Source organism: Aspergillus multicolor (assembly GCF_047715735.1).
Source record: "Aspergillus multicolor strain CBS 133.54 unplaced genomic scaffold BDW74scaffold_30, whole genome shotgun sequence".
Taxonomy (NCBI): Eukaryota; Fungi; Ascomycota; class Eurotiomycetes; order Eurotiales; family Aspergillaceae; genus Aspergillus; species Aspergillus multicolor.
This window is the reverse complement of record NW_027395981.1, coordinates 219,268-241,327: the sequence shown is the minus strand read 5'-3', so window position 1 is coordinate 241,327 and position 22,060 is coordinate 219,268. Positions and strand designations below refer to the sequence as shown.

The following is a 22,060-nucleotide window of genomic DNA, read 5'->3' as shown; positions in this document are numbered from 1 at the left end:
TGACCGGCGCCTCTACCCGCTTGGCCCATAATGTTAATACCTCCCGCCCGGTCGACGACGATGGGCCGAGTTAGCGGGAAAGATTGCGACGGCGCCGATTACGCTGGCTACAATGGATGCAGCGGGAAGACGGAACGCGGCGGCGCAGTTGCGCGATGTGCATGTCGATATGCTGTCGACGTGCTATCCTTGACGGCCTGATTGCTAGAAGCGATGACGCCGTAGTGTATCAAAGGGTGAGGGCTTCTCTCAGGGCGATGCACGACCTGATCATGCTCGCAGGTATTGCAGGTCGGTAGGTCCTGTGGGTGCTGGTAGGCCGACTCGAACAAGACGTCGTTGGCGTCGCCTTGGTATGAATTTTCGTCGCGCATCTTCGGGTACTTTTCCAGCATTTCGGCCATGTATAGAAGCATCTTGCTCTCTTCTAGCTCATGGTCGGCTTCGAGTTCAGCTAGCGCGGTCAAAAGAATAGACGGCGACTTGTTCAGCGATCCCGTGCGTATAAACCGACCATCTGCTAAATGCTTTCCGCAATCAAATTGTACCACTGCACCAATATCCTGTCCGGCCTGTTGACAACCACATCTCCAAGCGTTATATCGTGCTGTTCGCTGGGAATGCCCCCGCCAACACCAACCATCAGGCCAACCCGAATCGAGGGGAAAGTCGACAACATCTGCGCTGCGACCGTGGCCGCCGGCGACTCGCCATATATGCCGGCAGGGAGGCTTGCGATGACGATGTTGTGAGGTCCGATTTTGCCGAGCGTGTACGCGTTGTTATCGGAGGGGTTTCGTTCGACCGGTGTCTCGTGGATTTCGTCCAGCATAGCACGCGCAGCAGCCCTTTCGATGGGGAGTGCGCAGACCCATCCAATGGTATACTCCTCGTTTCTCATCCTTCATGTCGCTTTTGATGAATCTCGATGCCGTGGTGGAGATATTGATGCGCAGAGGTCACAGTGGAGGGGGGAATGCGGAGGAAAGAAGTGCGCAGGCGCGAGGGAAGCGACGCTGGAAGCTCAGCCTCGTCGCCAAACTGCAGGCGCAGCTGACCGACCATCGTCGAAACCGTAAGCGCCTAGATTGGCAGGTATGTTTAGGCGTTCTTGGCGACTCTTTTGAGTCCAATCGATTCGCTTGGTAGATTCTCGTAGCCAACTTAGGAAGACGGTGATCAAGAGCCTTGACTATGTAGCCACATTTTGTTACCGATATATATAATCGCGGAGGCTAGCCTTGATACAGATAAGTTACGGGGCTCAGACTATAAGTATTCTAACATTATCATGACAACTCGTTGACTTCGAACGTTTGCCGATCACTTGAAAGCTAAAGTTTGAGGGTAGATAGCTTCCCACTATTCTCGCTTGCAGCTGTATCTCTATCCTGGACTTTGCATCGTGTTTGGTGTTATCCTCCATGCTCTATCTCAAGATGCCTAGGGATATTTCAGTGTTCGGTAGATACTGAGGTTGGTAAGACTACTACCTACCCTACAACTTTATAAACCTCATTACAACATGGAGTCTTGATTAGACATTAGAAAATATCAACGATCGTCACATCTTCCTCAACCCTCCAGCATCCCATCTATTCCCCGCAGAGCCAGACAACGATTGACTATGCCCACTCCCACTCCCACTCCTGGCCACTCCAATCTCATCCTCATCCCCACCTGCAGGCACCTCCTCATGCTCAATAACAGTCTCATGCGTAACCGTAATCTGCCCCTTCCCGGTCGTCGCACTCCTCTCCCTCCGATTCCCATGTCCACCAACAAGAACCTCCTCATCACTCCCCATCGCCTGAGAATGATGCACACTCCCCAGCGTCCTCAGCCCAAACCGATCCCTCTTCCTCTCCTTCCCGGTCCCGGTCCCGGTCCCCGTCCCCGTAACAGTCCTATTCCCGGTAACAGATGTAAGCGGATAATCGCCCTCGCGCCGCCTTGACGTTCCCCGGTACTTATAGCTGCTTTCCTTTCCGCCGCTGTTACTGAATAATCCACTAAGACCCAGTTTACTTGCGCCGCGCCGAATCAAGGGTTGGAGAATTGGCAGGTTTGAGACCACGATGCTGACGAAGGACTCGCGGCAGGCCCATTTGCTGCCTTCGATTGCGCCGTTGGGGCCGGCCTAGCCGCAAAAACACTTGATCAGCGTTATCCCTTTTCAAAGGTGAAGAGGGATCTTCCAAGGTTGGTTGGGTGGGACAATCATACGGTAATGATAATCACAGCCCTGATAACAGCCGCAACGCCAATGAAGATTGCGCCGCTGAATAACCCCATTAATGTAATCTTCCTTCTGATTCCAATTTTCACGGTCCAGAGGAGTGGTAATGGGATGGACATTAAGTACAGATCCGTTAGAACGTTCGGGATCATCACGACGAGGACATAGACGATTGATCGGGCGGGTTGGCATGTATCTGCATCACCACCACAAAGTCAGCATATGACAGGGGAAAGTAGGAGACGTAGATATGGATGGGTAACGTACTCCCCGGATCCGGCTGAATCTGCCAAAACCTCCGCATGGGCTGACAACTCAGCACAATCGTCAACCCAACACCAAGATATGTCACACCTAACAATATATACGCGAAGCGCACGCGGGTGGGGAGGTGGCTTAGCCCCGTCCTACACCAACAATCATCAGCCCTTATATCAATCAAACTCCTCGCAGCCCTTCGAAGATGTGGTAGCATACGTCAACCGCGAATAAAACACCGCCAACGACCCCTTAATCAGCCACAGCACCATTGTATACAACGACCAACCCGCAATCTGGATCTTCGAGCCCATCTGGCGATTATAGTATTCCTTTGACGTTGGGTCGAGGGCTGCGCGCGCGGCGTCAGTCATGTAGCTGTTGGTGAGACCGTCGTATTTCGAGCCGACGAGGTAGGCGAGGGTTACTTCGACGGCGAAGACTGCCTGCATGTCAGAAGAGGGAGTTAGATGAGAATCGGGTGGGAAAAGAGGGGAATGGGAGAAATACACCAGCCATCGGCATCAGATAATCATCGAGCTGGAAGTTCGCGGGCCCAACCTGTGTCCAGCGCACGTAGACTCTTGTCAGGATGAAGACGAGGCCGAGACCCAGCAGGGTGAAGCTCTCGGCGTACTGGTTCCCCATCTCCAGCTGCCAGAGCCAGTGGTGACACAGAGAAGCAGACAGCGAAGAAAGGCTGACCTGGGTACATCAATCAAGTCCCACGCGACAATATAAGAAGAGCAAGCATTCCAGAAACCATTTCCCCTGAGACCGAGATGAGAACCCGCAGACTCAAGCCTGCCCATCCCGCCCGAGAGCCTGGAGCCCAGGCAGGCCAGAAACTTAACTTCGCCGACTCACTCCCCGACACGCCCGGGCTAGCTCCAGTCGTGGCTTGCGGCTTCTAGACTTGGATAGCGCAGCCGATCGATCCCGGGGTCTGATCTTAGATTTGCCCATCGCAATTTCGCGCTCCACTGTGGGGGGGCTGCGTGTCGCCCCGGCGCCCGCGGCGGCCAGCCACAGGCGGTCCACTGCACCCACCGCATCCACCTAGAGAGGGAGAGATTTTGACAGTTAACAGTTGACAAGGGGAATCGATGGGTGACAGATAGACTATGTACAAACTCAGTGTTATCAAAGCTGAAGTCTGGTTATCACTAACAGCGGTATTTTGGTATGTCATGGGAACTCTGCCATTATCGAGCACGGAAATATCAGCACCCGGCGTTTCAGAACTCGTCACCTTTACCGCTTCAGGCACAGCGGGAGAACGCGAGTTAGACTTTCACGAAACAGGTAGGAGAGTCTTGGTGCGCTGAATCCTTTGACGCGGAGTTCGTCCGCGAAGGATTCGGACCCCTGCAGCGGTGATCCGTGACGAGGCAATCGCGGGTTTTAGAGCAGCACAGCGCATATTTATTGTGGGTGTTGCGACGGAATGGGTAGGAGTCCAATATAGGTATTTCCATCCCCTACGTATCGGCCAGGAGTTGGCAATTGAGCTATCTGGGGACGGGAGGCAACGGCAGTCCTGACCGAGTTAGGGCTAACGACCCGACCGAAGTGACTGCAGGCCGGGGGTGGGAGAGCGGCCCTCACCCAAATCTTCGACAACGATCAAACAAATGAGCATTGTATCTAGCACATCACTAGCGAAGGTAACACGAAGAAGGATCAACAATCTAGAAAACGAGGTGGCTTGCCCACATTTTTTCCACGAGGTGAGAGTCGCTTGGCGAACGGCTGCTGAATGGGGGCCAAACTCAATGATACGAGGGGGATTGTGCTATCCAGTTCCCAAATTCAGGAACTTCTATTACTCTCCTGAAGCTTGATATAGAGGCGGTGGATCATTATATGACATCCAAAGGGCGGAGCCTCTAGCTTAAGCTATCAGCCCTGACAGCTATAGGGCACCTGTAGCGACCGCAGGCGCACCTCTGCCCTGGCCTTTTCAGCAAGCCCACCGCCGTGTTTGGCATTACCTAACTAATTGAGTTTCGGACGATCTCTCACTATTGTCATAAGTCCTAGGCTACTTGTAATTTGACGACCCATGGTAAAGGCACGTATAAGGTTCGTCACGTTCGTAAAGAATGCAATTGTCGGCCTGGCCCCAACCCACGCTGTTCATGACTGCCATAGGACCATACCTAGTACCGTATAGACGCACGACTGCCATAATACGATCTCCTGTTTAGGTGGCGTTCTAACGCCGCAGGACCTTGACATCAAGCGCAACTGGCTTGTAGAACCAATACGACTTCGTTTTCATCTCCTCCTGACCTCCCAGCTCAAACGTGAACTCTCTCAGCAGCTGTGGAATAGCCTTGTATATCTCGCACAGGGAGATCTAACCCGTCCATTGTAGCAATTAGCGCCAAGCACGCAAAGAAAGAGAGAGTAAATAATTTGAAGACTCACATTCTTCCCCAAACAAGTCCTCGCCCCCATCCCAAACGTCAAAAGATGACGCTCCATCTCCACCGGATCCCTAGTCCCATCCATCCACCTCTCCGGCCTAAAAATGCCGGCGTCATTACCGAAAACACCCTTGTCAAAATGCACAACGGCCATGTTCACACCAACTCTGGCACCTCCGGGAATCCAGTGTCCAGCCACTGCGCATCCGGATTCGGGTACGTGACGCGGTAGCGAGACCGCGTTGACCGGGTGCATGCGCATCCCTTCTTTGATGCATGCGACAAGGTAGGGAAGCGCGGTAGCTTCGTTATAGGTGATGTGCGGTGTGCTTAGTTCATTGCGTTGCGTTGCAGAGTCGACTTCGGAGGTTAGTTTGTTGTAAACGTCCCGGTTGCGGAAGATATGGTACAGAATGCCGGTCAAGGTCGTGGCGGTTGTTTCGCTGCCGGCGAAGCTGGCCATGTCTCAGTATATCTCTATGTCTTTGAAAAGTAGGCAAGGGAACATACAACCCGCCAAAAGACTCCATCTTGATATCATCCAGCTCAAAGTCCAATTGCTTGCTGTTCTTATGTGAGATGTCAAGCAGTTTTCCGAGGATATCTGCTCGCTCCGACTTTGCCTCTGGGCCTGGGTTGCTTAGCGCCGCAAGGCGCCGCTTTATCATTGCCACCGTCGCCTCAGTCAAATTATCCAATGCCTTCAGTGCCTCTCGAACCTTTGGTAGCATGATGCCAGTCAACATAAACAGCGACCGCACATAGGTCGGCATATTCCCCGCAATAAACTGCACGGGGATCAAGTCGTCCGTCGCCGCGATATAGCCCAAGTGGTCGCAACCCGCTTCAAGGAAGCCGAACATCTTGCTGAAGAAGAGCTCGCCGATGACGTCGTAGGCGTACATTCTGGTCCAAAGCCAGAGATCAAAAGACTCTTTCCGATCGGCCATCTCATCTAGTTTCCTCTCCCAGACGTCTATGCAGGCCTCGATGTATTTCTCCGACTGCAGAATGCTCGACATGGAGTACACGTTGCTGACAATGCGCCGGCGATCTCCGTGCTGTTTTCCACCGGGGGAGCTGAAGTGATCAGGGAAGCGGGCTGTAGATAGGCGGATTGGTTAGCTATGTATATTCATCATTGAGTGACTTGCGGACGTACCCCAAGGTGGTCGAAACGCGAGGTAGAAGTCCGTCTACTATCTGTCAATACAGCCACATCTCTTTTAATTGGAGATCCCATACCTTCGTAGTCCCTGACTTAGTCCCGTATAGGGTCTTAATCGCCGCCGGGTCATTGGCGATCAACTCGTTAGGTGCAATGCGGACAATGGGCCCTATCCATCTCCGTAAGCATATCGGACACATGATTAACGGTCGCAGACAAACCATATTTCTCATGCAGCCTCATCTGCCTCTTCTCAGCTTTGCCCGATAAAACGTGGAGAACAATCCAGATCCGCGAAATGGACGCCCAGAATGGGCCGGGGAATTTAGCTAGGGGGTGGAACCATCGTGTGTAAATTACCCAGACAGTCCAGTATACGGCGAAGAAGATAGATGCTGTCTGGCCCAAGGACGGCTTGAGTGCTTCTATCAATGATGTTAAATTCATTGTACAATTAGTTGTGAAGAGGGGTTATTCGAGCAAAAGTTTACTGTGCGGAGGGGAGGAGACCTCTTAAGTACAGGCCCGTATGGCGGGGTGAGGCCGGGGTTGGTCGCAGCTTCCATATTGGTGCTGCAGCTAGCTACTTGGGACCAATGAATGAGACACGAAGCCCGACAAACCATCTTGCGTTGATTAATGTTAATCCTGCACTGGAATCAACCCGAAACGACCGTTGGAGACGGTGTCAGCTAGGCGCGGGGCAGGCCCTTAAGACAGGGCGCTAGGGTGCCATAGTCTCCTAGATTGATGAACTAGGGCTATAGAATGCATTAGGCGGCGTTGGCAAGATAATAATTGTCATGATTAGGGTACCGGTCGCCGCAGCCGAGGCTGGGATATATTTGCTATACAAGCTATGGTGTCCAGCTACCTTATGTATGTGGCCTACTGTGTACATTACCATACTTATCTCTTCGCAATGGCTCCATGCAACCTAAGATACGAGAAGGATTACTCAACACGTTCCACTGCATTGTTTTCTCTCTTTTCCAAGTACCGCGCAAGCCTTCCGTTCCCTTCTACCGGTTTGTCACCCTCGTTACCCAAGACACTTCCCAGGTTAACCTGATGCGCATATGGTAATAATCCTCGTACGTCAATGGTTCGGTGTCAGCATCGCTCGTTGTTGTGTCGACTAACGGCCGAAGATCGGTATCTATATGAGACATCCTTCTTCAGCCAGAACGCCAGAGTGAATAAGTAGAGCACGTACCAAAACTCGGCTGGGCAAAGCACGCCATTCTATACCGGTCCTGGCCAATGGGCACCTTCTCCCAGGAGATCCGATGCAGAGTCGACTTTAACAAGCCGCCAGACCAGAATTCCAACAAATCGCCGATATTCACCACTATCCTGCCGGGAATAACCGGGACAGCGTGCCAATCACCATCTGGACCACAGGTTTCCAGGCCCGGTAAGTTGGTGAAGAGAAGGGTGAGGGTTCCCCAGTCGGTATGCGCTGATAGACGCTCGGGGGCACTCTCAGATTTCATAGATAGCTTAGGGTATTTCATGAACTTGAGCGCATTTCCCGGTAGTAGGCCGCTATCTTGTCCGTGGGATATTTCGAAAAAATTGCGCGGAAGACACATGTTCTCGGCAAAGCAGGAGAGGAGGCGCAAGGTTAGACTGTTGCATTGCTCCTTAAAAACCTCTATCTCGGCGATTCTGGCGCTGTCCCATCAGCTATGGATGTTGGTGCCTTGGGACAGTTGGCCGGCTAGAAGCCCGAGGGCCATTCCTTCTGATGCAGCGAAACTTTGCGATTCAAGTCTTAGTTTGCTTGTCAACCAATTCTAATACGAGCCATACCTGTTCGCCTTGTGGCCGTCGTATCCGACTCCAGGCTTTTTCAAGGGTTTCTCGCATTTGACATCTTTTGGTAGGTCGAAGAACTCGCGCGATTGTACCAAGTATCAACAGCCCCTGCAGCAATAGAATGTTGATTATAACTCACCAACGCAAACATTCATTCTACACTCGAGCCATCAACGCCGTGGTCGGTTACAATGAAAATGCCCCATTCCTGGCTAGCTCTGAAGATTTGCTTCGAACATCGGCGAAGTCGGTGTCTAAGTGCTTGAGACTGATGATTGGGAACTCCATGCTCGACTGCATCAAAATACGAACACAAATAAGCCAGATTTCTTTCTGGAAGCGATTGCAGGAAATACCATGATTATTATATTTTTGGCTTCGACCGCATAATGCGGGGGCGATGGCCTCAGCGGCAGACTATTTGGAACAAGGTTTGTACTATGGCGATCATGCATATCGAGGACAAAGAAAGAGATCAAGATGTACAACTAGCAAAGTCGATCTGAAGGGTCCTGCTGGCATGGGCATGATTGCTTCATTTGTAACCCAATCTGCGGGGTTATCACATCTCATTGCATGCATGTTACCCCAGCACATCATAAGCTAGCCCTAACCCAAGACTACCTAGGAAGCTTCCAATATGGCCAGCTGGCCAAGCCTTTCGTGAACAGATTCATATAAGGTCCATGTTCATCCCAAGTTCAAGCTCTAAATTAACTAAAGATATCACTTCTCAACACCAACTAACGGCATCAATCAAAGAGGCTCCGTCACAAGCGTCTCCAACTCCGTATTCCCCACAATCCACTGCACCGTCTCCATCTTCCTTCCCCTTCTCGCAAACTCAAGAATACTCTTCCCCTCCTTATCCCTCGCATACACATCCGCCCCCGCCGCAACAAGAGCCCTCACAGTCCTAAGCAAGCAATGCTCCGCAGCAACATGCAGCACACTAACCCAGTCCCACTCAATATGCAGATGCTCGAGCTTCCACTGATTCCCTTCAGGCTTCCCATCAAGTCTAGGCTTCCACCTCAGCAACTCCCTCACAACCTTATTATTCCCACGCCCAGCCGCAATGAGAATCGGCATATTCCCATCCCAATTTTCATGGTCGACATCCGCGCCATTGCTCAATAAATACCGCACAACATCAACACGCGCATGTTCTCGATCAACAGCGAAATGCAACGGCGTGAGCCAGTGTTTAATCTCCTCGTTTACATTCGCGCCGCGCTCGAGGAGCCACCCGATACACCCAGGTACACGCTTTCCCCTAGCAGCGGCATGGATCGGTTCTGCTTGATCGAAATATCCCGGTATGAATCCGCGGTATCCGCGCACGTTCTCGCGGTATCCAATCAGTGCCTTGAAAATCTCGAGATTCCCCTTTTCAGCCGCAAGGAGGAGTTCATCTTCAAAGCCGTTCCATGCCGTGTTAAGTTGCGGAGAGCGCACATTATACTTGAAGAGGAGACGCAGAATTGCAAGCCGTTCATACCGGATACACTGCGATATCGGGCTGGGATAGTACGCGTTGTTCTCACCGTCGGGATGCACGCCGTTTACGAGGGCATCCCGCACACCATCGATATTGTTCTTACGGATTGCGCGGTGGAGTTTGTGCTCTTGTTTTCGTGGGTACCGGGTCTCCCGGTCGTATTGCCGGCGTTCTGCTTCGTACGCGGCGTTTTGGGCGTGCCAGTGGCGGTCGTCTTCGGAATTTTCGTCTTCGATATAGACATCATCTGGGGTAACGAAGTCGGGATAGTCGGGTTCGATGTCGGCGATGTTCATAGTGTACAGTGATGTCAGCAGAATAGTGGAAGAGGAGTGTTGATACAAATAGGAGTTTAATTGCAACGGATTGACTAACGGGGAATTTACCTTAAATATCAATCAATCCTTCAATTCAAGGTCATAACCTAAATAGGCCCCCGACAACAAGAAAGATGGCCGCTAGCGTGAACGTGCAATCTAACCATGGTGCTTAGTGCCTGGGCATGTTACATCCGTCTGCTATTCAAATGAACTAAAACTATACATAGTACGGACGTAGAGCGTTGAAGGTTAGCCCTAGTTTGGTCTTGTATGGTTTCTACGCATCCTTCTTGATTAAGCAGAGAATCGCATGCACAGCCCAGAAGCTGTCCGTTAACAGTGACAGTACATGCGAAATTTTGTCAAACCACCAAATCAAAAACCCTGTGCCTAATTAATCCCTTCCAAAGACCCCATCAATAAACGCCAGCGCCTCCTCATACGCCTTCATCGAATCCCTAACAACCTTCGATTCCTGGCCCCGCTCAAAAGCCTCAAGCCCATGCGGTCCAGCCTCAATAACATACAACCTCGAGTCCACCCCTAAGTTCGTCAACTGCTCATGCTGAAACCGACTCTCATGCGGACTAACAACCTCATCCTCAGCCCCATGCACAAACACCGAGGGCGGATACTCCTCCGTCACGAAAGCCTGCAGCACACCAGGCTTCAGATGATCCGGCACAGCATCAAACCTCTGCTCATAAGGCAGGCCATCCAGTTTCCCGCCGAGCCCAGGAGCCTGGAAGATCCCATCCAGGATTGTACCCGTAATCTCCCAGTGGATCGTCAGCGCGAACCGTCCTTCCTTAAAGGAACTCTCGCTAACGACCCTCTTATCCTCTAGGATCTTCGGAACACCGCTGAGATCAAAGCTCTTCGCGATCGAAGTCAAGGGCCGCGCACGGGTCCAGTGGTCTGAGAGTATATCCCCTCCGAGACCATAAACCGAAAGTAAAGCCGCCGGTTTGGGCTTCGCATAGAGACAAGCCGCGCGGGCGGAGTACGCGCCAGCCGAGAAGCCCGTCACGGCTATACGAGCCGTATCGAGAGAGACATTGGGTGGTAGGTTGTCCGCAAAAGCAGGACTATCGAGAAACGCAAATAGAGTTTTCGCGTCCTCGATCTGGTCCAGCACATTCGCCGGGTGGCAGAGGCGGTAGTCGGCGCTGACGAAGATGTAGCCCTTTTCCTGGCAATGGGTGTACATCCAGTTTGGCCAGGGGCCTTCATGCCTCGAGCCGGTGCTCATTCCGCCGCCGTGGTAGTAGATTATTGCGGGGAGGGGGCCGGTGAAGGTTGAAGGGGGGAGGTAGTAGTCCATGTGGATGGCGTGGTTGGCGACGGTGGAGTAAACCAGGGTTTTGCCGCCCGGTGGGAATTGGCTGTCTGAGGGTTTCATGCTGAACTGGGTTGGAGGAGGGACTGATAAATTGGTATAGGAGCGTGATATTATGATGCGTATCAGGTATCTTATACTCGGGACGGATTAGATACCATACCATACCTAAAGCTAGTGATCGCGTAGGCAACCCTCTGGTCTTATAGTTCAGCATGGGTAAATCCTTTACCGAGCGTCAGCGGCTGTGGAGACTCTCCACAGATCCATGCATCTGCTTTTTGGTGGTGTGGGGATAAGATATCCAGGTACAGTGGTATAGTAGGTAGGTCTGTACCTATGTATGTGGTATATAGGGTTGCCTAACTAACAAGGCTAACAGTATCAAACAATATTTCCAATGACTACCTGCAAGTACTAAACTGGCTATGGCAGTCCTACTAAGCCTCCAACTACCGCTTCCCATCACCGTCAATCTGCACCCCTCCAACAGCCACCTCTACATCCCCCTCAGCTGAACCCCTCCCCTCCCCTCCCTTATCCCGCCGACTTAGATACAAGATGGCTAAGATAACCACAAACTGCACAACAGTCGTCCCAAGACAAGCCCGAAACCCCATCACCCACCGCGGCGCCCCCGTTGCCGGAAACTGCGCGACCTGCGCGCCCGCCGCAATCCCCTGCCCGATGGCGTTCATGGCCGCCGTCACGATAGCCCTCTCTTCGGCGTCGTGTGCCATTACGACTGTTGCCCAGCCCATGGACATTGGGGAGAGTGCTGCATGATCATGTCAGTAAACAAGGATGATAAGAGAGTGGGAGGGAGAAAGGACACTGGTGGGGATGGACATACGAGCCATGAAACCCACAAGCATGAAGCCCGCCATGCGTCCTCCAAAACCGACATCCCAGACATTGAGCAGCACCATGCCGACTAAAACAGGTACACTGGTCACCAATGCCGGAATCCAGAACTTCCCACCGAGTTTGTCTGCTGCGATCCCCGCCGCCAATGCACTAACAATATTGATCGCCGATACGACGGTCGGCAGCGTGTTGACTTGCACGACGCTGTACCGTTCCGGATAGGTTTTCAGGTATAGTGAGAATGCCTGCCCCGCAGGCTGGATGTTCAGGTCGAGCATTGTCCAGAGGGTTACGAAGGCGTAGATGTGCCAACGGCCGAGGACGCGCTTGAAGATGGAGAGGGAGAGGGTTAGTTGCGGGGGTGCAGTTAGGCCCTTTAGACGGGTTTGGGCGAGGGTGTGTTCGTATTTTGTGAGGGCTAGGGGTTTGCTGCGGGAGGGGACGTCGGGGAGAATTGTGTAGCCGCTAAGAATAGAGAGTTAGGGTTAGTTTCCAATGAGCGGCAGAGTTGGGGATGTTGAGAAGGGGTGTCGTACAAGAAGGCAATGCTGAGCGTGATAATTGCGTCGATGATGAATAGCCACCTACTCAACAGTTAGGTTAGCACCACAACTGAATCATCCGCAAGTATAATAGGGGTAAAGCCATACCTCCACCCCGACAACCCATGCACCCCATTAAGATTCTTATACGCCGCGGCCTGGAGATACCCCGCAAACATCGTGCCTCCAGGACTAGAGATATAAAACAGGGCAATGCGCCGTCCTACCTCAGTAGGTTTATACCACGAGCCCATGATATAGATTGTCCCCGTAAACGAGCAGCACTCGAACAGGCCGACGAAGAACCTCATCGCATACAGAGTCTCGACATTCTTCGCCCATGCGAGTCCGAATGTTGCAAGGCCCCATCCCAGCTCTAGAGAGGGGAGAACAATGTTCGCCCGGTACTTTGTCAGAAAGTAGCAGGCGGGTATCATGGCCGTACAATACGACGCCCAGAATGTCGCCGTGATGTAGTTGAGTTCGTTGCCGTAGAGGCCGATTTCTTCTCTCATGCCACTGGATACCATTAGCAAGAAGTGCGAGAATACAGGTTGCTCAACTGGTCATTATCTGAGTGGATGTACCTGACATAGGCGTTGGTAAGAGACTGCTGGTCGAGATATTTTGTGAAGAAAGACAGACATCCGAAGACAAGAATACTCAAATCAAGCTTCAGTACCAAGAGCTTTTCGGAGCTGGGCATGTCGGACGGGTACCAGCCGATGGAGCTCATTAGTCTGATCCAAAGGTTCTCTTTTGTGTTGGTAGCAGCGTCGGCATTGTGTTCGATGGAGCTGTTCTCCAAGGGCTCAGTTGTTTGGGTTAATTCACCCTTGATGATAGCCATGGCGAATGGATCCGAGGCGCAATAACAACGGTTCAGAATATTCCACAATGAATGGAGATTTAAGGGTTTATAGCAGTTGGAAATTTGGAGATACCGACAAGCACGTAACTGCTAGCTGCTATGGCACGATCGTTCTAATCGAGGTCATAGGCACAAACACCGGGATATCGCGAGCTGATACTATCACCTAGTCTTCAGCGCCTTTGTTTAACTAATCAGTTGCCTTAGCACTGACTTGATTTCTTCAAGGTAGGAACATGCCTCTCGTCAAGGAAGTTGACTGGGATAGAGTTGTGAAATCAAGCCCCGATGGCGCCAGACTTATGCATGCTTGCCTCATCTTGAAGATACTCCAACTGATATCCCCAACTCAGCGTAGGGTTAATCCTGGCGCAGACTGGCTTTTCCTAAAAGTTATGACCAAACAAAAATTCGATCTGGCGCGTCTGCTCTATTACCTATGCTTGGATAGTTCCAATCGACCGTCCATATGGATGGGTTGACGGAGTGCCCTCAGTGGACGAAGAGTCCCAACGAAGTTGCTACAGGTACCAGACTACCATTGAGCTTTGCCTTATGTAGAAAGTTTGATGTGAGTAAAAATTCCTTGGGATTGCCATCACTTGTTGCCCTATCGCACCTGGCGTCGATAACTTTTTAGGGCTATTAAGCCCTGCTGTTGACGTTCCATGACACTAATCCTTCAGCGCGCGTGAGAGAGAGCAGTTACAGCATATTATAAGGCCAGCACTTACTATCTGACCAGCAACCAAGGACCAAAGACGGCTATACTCACGTTGGCTCTTTCTGTAGGCAGAGGTGGAAACATACAAGGAAGAAATGTGTGGTAGTTATGAAAACGTTTGCGTATTATGTATACCGCCAGAGCTCGTCGCACTGACTAAGCGGCCTTCACCGGAGCGAGCGGTAGGATGAGGCAGTATCCTATAATGACGTCACATCACGGGACCTCGGTAGTACCCCTCCATCCATTCCAAGGCCACCACACTCCAACGCCCTGCTTACTTCGAACCAGACAATCACTCCCTTCCTTAATCGCTGTCCAAACAAGCCTTACTCCAATCATTCAAAATGGTCTACACTATCGTCGTTCGTACGTCTCCATTGACCTCATTCCTCCCCCTGAACCCATTCCTACCCCTCTTCCCCTCCATCCCCTTCCCCACAAATCTACCCCCCATCAACCATAATCAGACACTTACAATCTCTCAGACATGAGGGCCAAGCCCGACCAAGAGAGCATCTCCAAGCTCGCCGCCAAGCTCCAAGAAGCCTCGGCCGTCTACTCCAAGGACAAGGAGACGCTCTCCTGGTTCGTCATGCAGTCCGTCCACGACCCGCAGGACTTTACGATCGTCGAGCGCTACCTCAACGAGGGCTCCCAGACGTACCACCTCAACAACCCGTACTGGAAGACCTTCGACCCCTATGTTATCCCGCTGCTCGAGAAGGATATGGATCTTAGAAGGTTTGAGGAGTTGGAGGAGGTTAAGGTTTAGATGGGAGGGATTTTTGTCAGACTGCCTTGGCTTGTATCTAATTACACCAATAGACGAAAAGAAAATATATTACTTATCTGCTTGGAATAAGGAGTATAGAGGTGTCTATAGCGCCGGTGTGAGATCTCCGCTGCTGTAGATACTACCATACCTATGGGGGCAATGTCTTGCAATAAAGGTCTTCATTAGAACGCGAGTACCATGAACGGCCCGAGTTTATTGCTAGCAATCAACAAGCCCTGTTCCAAGACGGCTAAGCCAGCGTGATTCGCCAGAATGTAGTACACCCGACATCGATTCTGATCAACCGTGGCATGACATCCCATAAGATGCCGTCATCCCTCTCACTCAACCGTCGCAAATTATCTCAACTCCTGATCCTCAAAAAGGCGGACAGGGTGTGGATCCCCATTAAACCCCCTCCAGAAATGGAATAGGCGATGAGCTTCGCGTCGAAGGAGGAGGATATGTCGCTGGGCGTGAGGGTTACGGTTGTGAGTTCTTCCCAGGTGTAGTCTGAGTAAGGGGGAGGTTAGTATGGAGAGGTATGGTGCTTGAGGTTATGTTTATCGGTTGGGGATGTAGAGGTTGAACTGGACAGACTTACATGGCAGTGTTAGGGCGGTTACATTCTATGGGTCCATGCCTGGATATTAGTCGGGTGCAATGAAAAGGTTTTTGTCTCTTGCTTGAGGACTTGACTTACCGCTTGTCGGAATACAATCACGGTCATGTTGCTGTTTGCCCCGTTGACTGCTAGGGCGACACCAATGTTGGTTAGGTTGCCGGACTTGGACGACTGCCAGGTTGGGAAGAAGCTTGATGCGGGCTAACAGTATCTCATGGTTAGCAAGAATCCTGGGCTCTTGGTATGATCACACTGACAAAGTCCGTCGCTGGCTTATCTGTATCTTGTTTATTAGCGGCCACGCCTTTGGGACTAAGAAGTATGAATTGACTCACAGGTAGCATAATTATCAGACCCGTCCGTTGCGTCCTTTGCAAGCCCAGTCTCGGGAATATCTATTCATGGGTATTAGCCCGTTATGTCCATCACTTGTCAGCAGCACATGATTGGTAGTCGTACCCACAGTTCCCCTCGGAGCCCTAATCTTGTACTCGACCTCGTTCGCACAGTCGATCGGCTTGATGCTCCCGTCATTGTTGAAGTTAAGAGGCCACATGGCATACCCGCTGGTCGAGATGGAGTTCAAGGGCGCTGCACAAGACGTGAGTTTTTCTAGCTGGGTCACTGGGGGATCTGACTCGCTGCTTATGCTTACCTGGCGCCGCGGCAACGATGTTCGCCTGTAGCACGTAGGTGCTTGTGCTCGAAGGTTTCTCTATGCAACCAATAGTAAGAATAAATTTCTTGGGTCTGGGCTTGAGGCAGAAGAGCATGACGCACCCGCGGGCAGCTTCATCACTGCCGTCATTTGACCTCCGCATGTATACGGGATATCCACGATCTGGCGTGTCCAAGGACCCGTTGACGATGTTGACCGGTAGGCAACTGTCAAGCTTTGGAGCGGATTGGTATGTCAGACCAGATACCATAGCCTAAAAGGACTCGATCTTAGGATGGGGTCACTTACCGCGTTGCAGTGGTCACAGGCGGTACTGCCGAGGACATCTGGGCGTTGTTAGTTCTCGGTACCATATCTTGGGTCCGTGAAGCTGCGGTGAATGTTTACGCACAGTATAGATCGCCGCGTTGGAACATGTCTGGCGCTTCAATGTGGGCGTCCATGTTATCCTCGCCGTAGTACGGCACTGGGAAGGACCCGGCTACGATGGGGTGAGACTTGCCCGTCCCATTCATGTAATCATCGGTGAGTTGCTGAATGAACAGGGTCTATCAGGGATGGTTAAATATTAAACTGCCGTTCACTATGACGGGGGGTTGGATACTTGGAATAAAATAGGCATGATCTGGTTGGAAGTTTAGCACGAGTCCATATGGCCCAATCCAGAGCCAAAACTTACGCTTCCCAGGGCACCGGTAGTCATGGCTCGGGTCAAGTTCCATGCTGTCCAGACGCTGTATGCTGTGCCGCTGTCCATAGCAGCGACGGACTGGTCCTCGAAAATGTACCTCTCGGGTGCATACTCGACCCAGGAGCGACCGGCATACGTGTAGCCACTTGTAAGGTTGTCTGACGTGAAGACAGGGAGACCGGGGTCACCGACTCTGCCTGGATGCGGTGCTATTGACGTGCCCATGTCACGGCTCAAATGGGAGTGAGAGCACTAACCCGCAAATGAGTAAAACACATGCTGTTTGGTCTAGTTGTAGTTGATATTGGCACGGTGACAGGTGCCGAAGCCGGAACAGGCTGTCGAGTTGACGGGGGAGGAGACGTTGAACACTAGGAGAGACTGTTAGAGACGTATCAAGGACTCTAGAGTACCTAGGTATAACAGGGAAGCGCACAGATGTCGTTTGGGTACCAGTCAATCAGATCAATGGACGTCCATGTTCTCTGCTCGGCTTTGAGCGTGTTAGCAGTAGTGCAGAAAACAACCTTCAAGACCAGCCAGGGGATGTACTTCGATCGTTGCCAAACCATATATACCGGTTTCCTATCCATTGAATCCTGCCCTCGCCATTACCAATGGCCTTTCCGTTCACATCCCAGAAGAACCTCCGGTTATTTGAGAGGGTAACATCAAGGAAGGTCGTCAGTGATGATGATGACTGGCTAGCTGCCGCAGCCACAGCCATGCCTGCCAGCATAGCCGGGGCGAGTACAAGACTCCAAAGCTGCATGGTGATGGTGACCGTGATCAGTTGAAGGAGGAAAGGAAAAGACAGGACGAGCATAGAGAGTAACCTTGCCTCCACGTCAAAAAGGAAGCTTGCGCTCCGGGGTCTGGGACTATTTATTGCTTCTCAAGGTAATGCCTTCTCCACCGGGTTCCAAATTTGCGGTACATACGTAAGGTACCCAGACCCAGGCTAGCAGGAATTCCTGTCCACATCATGTTCCCTAGCCGCTATTCCCGAGTTCTCCGTGCGCCTTCCCCAGTTTCCCCTAATTAAGAGGTTAAGGTAAGGCCTTCCAAGGGTCCCCAGTTTCCTCGCGAACCTATGGTAGGGCTCCCCAGCTTCTGGCCCCCCTCCCCCTGTCTCTTGTTGGCTCTTCTCACCCGTAGTCAACATGGATGGTATCTTCTACCGGGTGGCCACCGGGAGAGGACCATAGTATCAGTATCATGGTATGGTTAGCTCGAAGACGGATGAACATGTCACTTTTGTCGACTCCTTCGCGCTTTCTGTTCCAAGGCACTGAAGGTCCGTGATGTTCCTTTTCGTTTCAATTCTCTGCTCAGGAGTAAAAATGATCGTCGTACGCACACTTTTTCCGTATATCCCATTGCGCCGGGATGTGGAGTTGCAATTGGGATATGGCAGTGCCTAAATCGCTTTGACGCGTTATTCAGTACATTAGGTAGGGAGGTAATGTCCAGTTTCCTTTACTGCATTTCTAACAACAGGTCCCCCATTTAGATGGGTAGTTCAACAGGTCAGGAACTATCGATTGTAGCGGGATAGTTATTGAGAATGTCAAGGGTTGGAAATTTTCATACTACATCTACATTTACATCAATAAGATCGGATAACTGAAACGATGTCTTTGGATATCAACATAGCTCAATGGCACTGCCTCCCAATCCCATACCTAGGTAGCCATCTGTTCTGCAAGTAAAGGATAGAACTAGGGTATGGTATGGTATCATGGGAAGAACGGAAGAAGCCAACTGAGGCGTCACAACTGACCCGTCTTCAAAACAATATCTTCAAAAATCCTCCGTACTCCACGCAATTCTGGCCCAGCCAACCTTACCAACATGAACCAGGAACCGGAAACCTCCATAAAATGCCCCGGCCTAGGTACCCTAGCCCCCACCCCAAACACCGAGCAGACTAAGAAATGGCGTGGAACCAAACCAAAGTCGCCGGACAGCCACTATGGAGTTACAAAACGAAACATCACTTCCTACGGAGTACCGGTAAGGATACCGGGGATGGAGTAATGGGAGGAAGTTGGAGAAAGGCAATCCAGCCTCCAGGGGGTCAAGTGGACGGTGGACCCCCTCCCGAATCTCCAGCTCACCCAGTGGTATTGGTGCTACCATTGGCAGAACGGACTTAGTCGTAGGGCCTTGGCATTCGGGAGGATGAAGATATTGGACTTGTCACCTAAGTGGGGATTGATGCTGTTCAGCATGGTATAAAATCGAAACTGCGTAAGTCGTGTCTCGGCCTCGGCCTCGGCTGCAGTCTATAAAATACCTATAGATAGATACCCTCCGTACGGAATACCACGTTGAAGAGCGCCGAAGGCGACCTGGACCCGTGACTGTTGCGTCTTTATTTGAAATTTATTGTCAAAGAAAAGGACCTGCAGACGTGCTTTGATACCATATTAAAGATCCTTCTTCCTTAGCTGGGAAGTTGGATTGGGATAAGATACCATGGGTAATACCAATGGATAGTACCCTGCAAGGTTCATCCAGATGCCTAGCATTATTCCCCTTTGCTTGCATCGGAACATACCTGGTTATTAAACTATGTTTCATGTTCACTGTATGGTATGGTGTCTTGCACTGCGCGATGCCCTAGCTTGCCTTCCCTCCAAGGCGATCAAGGGGCACTTTATAACGGTCAGCCGGTGGTAACCAGGTATAGGGTACGCATGCATGCATTACTGCATGGTACTCTCCAACCTTGGCTTCCAGTTATTGAGAAGTTAAGCAAGATAGACGGCTGTTCGTCTGGTATACTTTGCCCTTTCCTGAGGTAGGTATTGTAATGCCTCCCATCGGGCTGTGTTATAATCTTCTAGATATTATATCTACTATCCACCCTTATGCTATGCTAGTAAGTATATACTATGTGCAACCACTTACCCACATCAACGCTACCCTCAAACCCTCACCAAACCCCCCCCCCCAAAACCCGCCTAACTGCCAAAAAGAACCCCAACCCAACCACCCCAACCACCGCCGCGAAGACCTGCATTCAGCGATGCGGACATGCCGAGGCTCTCGTCGTAGAGGATGATGTAGTTTAGGGGGTTGAAGACGCCCCAGAAGACGAAGAAGGCGGCGAGGGCGAGGAGGAGGAATTTCGGGTAGACTGGGGTTAGACTCCGGATTGCCCGGCCGAAGCTTAGCCTGTTGGCGACGAGCTTGTTGAACATGATTCTGGGCGCGTTAGAGTGTACCATTTGGGGTGGTCTGTATGAATGGGGTATGTGGGTATTGGCGGATCTGAAGGTGGAAATACGGCTGGATGACACCTCCCAGAGAAGAGCCGCTGGCGACGATGCCAATAGCCAGAGCTCTGCGTTTCTTAAGTAGGTGCCAACGGCGTTCATGCCCGAGTAGAAGAGCGAGCAGACGCCGATGCCGGAGAGGATGCTCTGCGAGAGGAAGATCTGGTAGTACTCCGTGCTGAGGCTGAGGAAGACGAGCCCCAGGATGTAGGCAGTGGCGCCGAGGAGCACGGTCAGGCGCTGTCCGTAGTTGTCGAAGATCTTGCCAAAGACCGGGGCGAAGACGATCAGCATGAAAACGTTGGTGGACAGGTTCTAGGAGACCGAGGAGGAGGAGTAGGCGGCCAGCTGGTGCTGCGAGTAGTAGGCCTCGAAGACGCCGATGCTGCTGGTCCAGCCAAACGAGGAAAGGTTGCAGCACCAGGCCCCGGCCACGGTCAGCCATGCCCTAAGGCCGCCATCCGGGTAGTGGTGCACGGGGGCCGGGGAGGAGGGCTCGGGGGAGGGCTAGGGCTGGGACGAATCGGGCCGACGGGACTTTTCCATTGCAGTTTATTGCCTGGTTCCAGGAGAGCTGTTGGCATTGCTATATAGCGGGCTAAGCAAAAGCAAACAGCGTTTGTTAAGCAGGGGCGTGTGATCTGCATGTCGGCTAGTGGGTTCGGCAAGTGAAGAGGGCAGGGTCGGTCGTCTTCAGCGCTCAGAATTAGCAACAAGCTCGTCGATTGAGATGTCTGCTAGTAACAAGATGCGATTGTTGGCCGGTGGGACCGCTGGTGATCGGCCGTAGTCATAGTCGACCCGAGTCATGCGAACTGCCCATTGCAGCAGCACCCCCAGCAGCCCCCTTGCGTACCAAACCAGACCAGCAAGCAGACCAGCACCGCTGCCTAGAACCCACCACGCGAGGTCGACCCCCAGCTCTGAAGACGACGACAACAGCGGGGCAGCTTCTGTTTAAAACGGCTCGCTCGCACTCCTTTTCGCCTCCGCTTCGCGCTCAGCTGACCCGCTGCCAGGTGGACTGCGCCGATCACGACTTCTGCATCTCACGATCGCCCGGGCCTCGTCCGAATGCCCCGCCTGCACAAAGCGCTCGGTCGCGTCGGTGCCAGCGATTTCGAACAGCAGCTCTTTGCCTCCGGGGTGGCTGTCGAGATGGCTGCTCGCGTCGAGGACTGCCCCGTGTTAGCGAGAGTTGCCTGCCATGGCACTACCAGAGGTACCCTATATAGTACTCTGTACCTAAGAAACTGGTCACCAACCTTGTCCATGAATGATGAGCAGGAGCCCAATTGCTCGATCTCTTTGGCCGAATAGACCTCCTCCCTTTCGACCTCGCAAACATCGAGCTCTATCCCGTCCCCGTCGCGCCCACGCAACCCTCCGCCACCTCAACACAGGAAACCGCATGGGCGACCGCTACAGGTACTATGGTACCTCGAGCAGCTGCTCTGTATCCTCCGACTACAGCGTAAGAGTGCCCTGTTCCCACAACCTGAGGACCAAGAATTGACTGGATGGGATACTGGTATAGATGACGCTAATACGGTTGCATTGCACAGCGGGAGACGAAGCATTCATCGGCACAACACCAACAACTGACCCTTTCCCGGTCCGAGGGATGTGCCTGCCTCGAGTAGAAGCACGCTGAGTTCCGCTGCTGCCGGTGCCGGTGCCGATGACTACCGGTTCTTGTCCGAAGCGTTTGGCATCGTGGGGAGTTTATGCTGGATGACTTGTTTGCGGATATGGTGCAAGAGCCGGCGGAGGGACATTCCCAGTGGTAGGTAGGTGTCCAGGTGCATGTAAACTCCAGCTTACCCTACCTACTTTACCTAGGTACCCAAAGTCAATAGTAGAGTAAATATATGATATCTTGAGACTCCCATCTACTATGACGATAAGAAGGTATGAAAAT

The 22,060-nt window shown here is 52.0% G+C and overlaps 10 protein-coding genes across 10 annotated transcripts; 1 reads left to right on the top strand and 9 right to left on the bottom strand.

Annotated features, from left to right (window-relative positions):
- Positions 1-107: 107 nt before the first annotated feature.
- BDW74DRAFT_181784 (uncharacterized protein) lies at positions 108-901 on the bottom strand (the record flags this gene model as incomplete). The annotated part of the gene is made up of 2 exons (XM_073730104.1): positions 108-572; positions 641-901. The coding sequence occupies 2 exons, from the start codon at positions 899-901 to the stop codon at positions 108-110; spliced, it is 726 nt and encodes a 241-aa protein (XP_073580220.1).
- A 331-nt stretch (positions 902-1,232) lies between these two features.
- BDW74DRAFT_83853 (uncharacterized protein) lies at positions 1,233-3,356 on the bottom strand. Its single transcript, XM_073733857.1, has 5 exons — positions 3,008-3,356; positions 2,717-2,943; positions 2,507-2,646; positions 2,227-2,435; positions 1,233-2,140 (listed from the first exon to the last, which is right to left on the bottom strand). The coding sequence occupies exons 1-5, from the start codon at positions 3,143-3,145 to the stop codon at positions 1,565-1,567; spliced, it is 1,290 nt and encodes a 429-aa protein (XP_073580219.1). The 5' UTR covers positions 3,146-3,356; the 3' UTR covers positions 1,233-1,564.
- A 1,121-nt stretch (positions 3,357-4,477) lies between these two features.
- Positions 4,478-6,544, bottom strand: BDW74DRAFT_187701 (cytochrome P450; the record flags this gene model as incomplete). Its single annotated transcript, XM_073731552.1, has 6 exons — positions 4,478-4,859; positions 4,931-5,384; positions 5,440-6,031; positions 6,092-6,125; positions 6,175-6,266; positions 6,319-6,544. 6 exons carry the CDS (start codon positions 6,542-6,544, stop codon positions 4,716-4,718), a joined length of 1,542 nt encoding a protein of 513 aa, XP_073580218.1. The 3' UTR covers positions 4,478-4,715.
- A 1,954-nt stretch (positions 6,545-8,498) lies between these two features.
- On the bottom strand, positions 8,499-9,715 carry BDW74DRAFT_187698 (ankyrin repeat domain-containing protein; the record flags this gene model as incomplete). The annotated part of the gene is made up of 1 exon (XM_073731551.1): positions 8,499-9,715. One exon carries the CDS (start codon positions 9,713-9,715, stop codon positions 8,675-8,677), a length of 1,041 nt encoding a protein of 346 aa, XP_073580217.1. The 3' UTR covers positions 8,499-8,674.
- Positions 9,716-10,012: 297 nt separating this feature from the next.
- On the bottom strand, positions 10,013-10,957 carry BDW74DRAFT_160015 (alpha/beta hydrolase). The gene has a single exon (XM_073725548.1). The coding sequence runs from the start codon at positions 10,947-10,949 to the stop codon at positions 10,134-10,136; it is 816 nt and encodes a 271-aa protein (XP_073580216.1). The 5' UTR covers positions 10,950-10,957; the 3' UTR covers positions 10,013-10,133.
- Positions 10,958-11,530: 573 nt separating this feature from the next.
- On the bottom strand, positions 11,531-13,337 carry BDW74DRAFT_181779 (uncharacterized protein; the record flags this gene model as incomplete). Its single annotated transcript, XM_073730103.1, has 5 exons — positions 11,531-11,856; positions 11,932-12,410; positions 12,482-12,529; positions 12,596-13,006; positions 13,075-13,337. The coding sequence occupies 5 exons, from the start codon at positions 13,335-13,337 to the stop codon at positions 11,531-11,533; spliced, it is 1,527 nt and encodes a 508-aa protein (XP_073580215.1).
- Positions 13,338-14,375: 1,038 nt separating this feature from the next.
- BDW74DRAFT_160012 (putative quinol monooxygenase) lies at positions 14,376-14,944 on the top strand. The gene is made up of 2 exons (XM_073725547.1): positions 14,376-14,451; positions 14,571-14,944. The coding sequence occupies exons 1-2, from the start codon at positions 14,430-14,432 to the stop codon at positions 14,855-14,857; spliced, it is 309 nt and encodes a 102-aa protein (XP_073580214.1). The 5' UTR covers positions 14,376-14,429; the 3' UTR covers positions 14,858-14,944.
- Positions 14,945-15,224: 280 nt separating this feature from the next.
- Positions 15,225-17,080, bottom strand: BDW74DRAFT_181777 (uncharacterized protein; the record flags this gene model as incomplete). Its single annotated transcript, XM_073730102.1, has 11 exons — positions 15,225-15,373; positions 15,465-15,489; positions 15,564-15,686; positions 15,743-15,762; positions 15,821-15,880; positions 15,945-16,076; positions 16,141-16,378; positions 16,453-16,490; positions 16,556-16,712; positions 16,769-16,789; positions 16,844-17,080. 11 exons carry the CDS (start codon positions 17,078-17,080, stop codon positions 15,225-15,227), a joined length of 1,200 nt encoding a protein of 399 aa, XP_073580213.1.
- A 63-nt stretch (positions 17,081-17,143) lies between these two features.
- BDW74DRAFT_181776 (uncharacterized protein) lies at positions 17,144-17,627 on the bottom strand (the record flags this gene model as incomplete). The annotated part of the gene is made up of 3 exons (XM_073730101.1): positions 17,144-17,226; positions 17,292-17,348; positions 17,408-17,627. The coding sequence occupies 3 exons, from the start codon at positions 17,625-17,627 to the stop codon at positions 17,144-17,146; spliced, it is 360 nt and encodes a 119-aa protein (XP_073580212.1).
- A 2,197-nt stretch (positions 17,628-19,824) lies between these two features.
- BDW74DRAFT_181775 (uncharacterized protein) lies at positions 19,825-20,433 on the bottom strand (the record flags this gene model as incomplete). Its single annotated transcript, XM_073730100.1, has 1 exon — positions 19,825-20,433. One exon carries the CDS (start codon positions 20,431-20,433, stop codon positions 19,825-19,827), a length of 609 nt encoding a protein of 202 aa, XP_073580211.1.
- Positions 20,434-22,060: the final 1,627 nt, after the last annotated feature.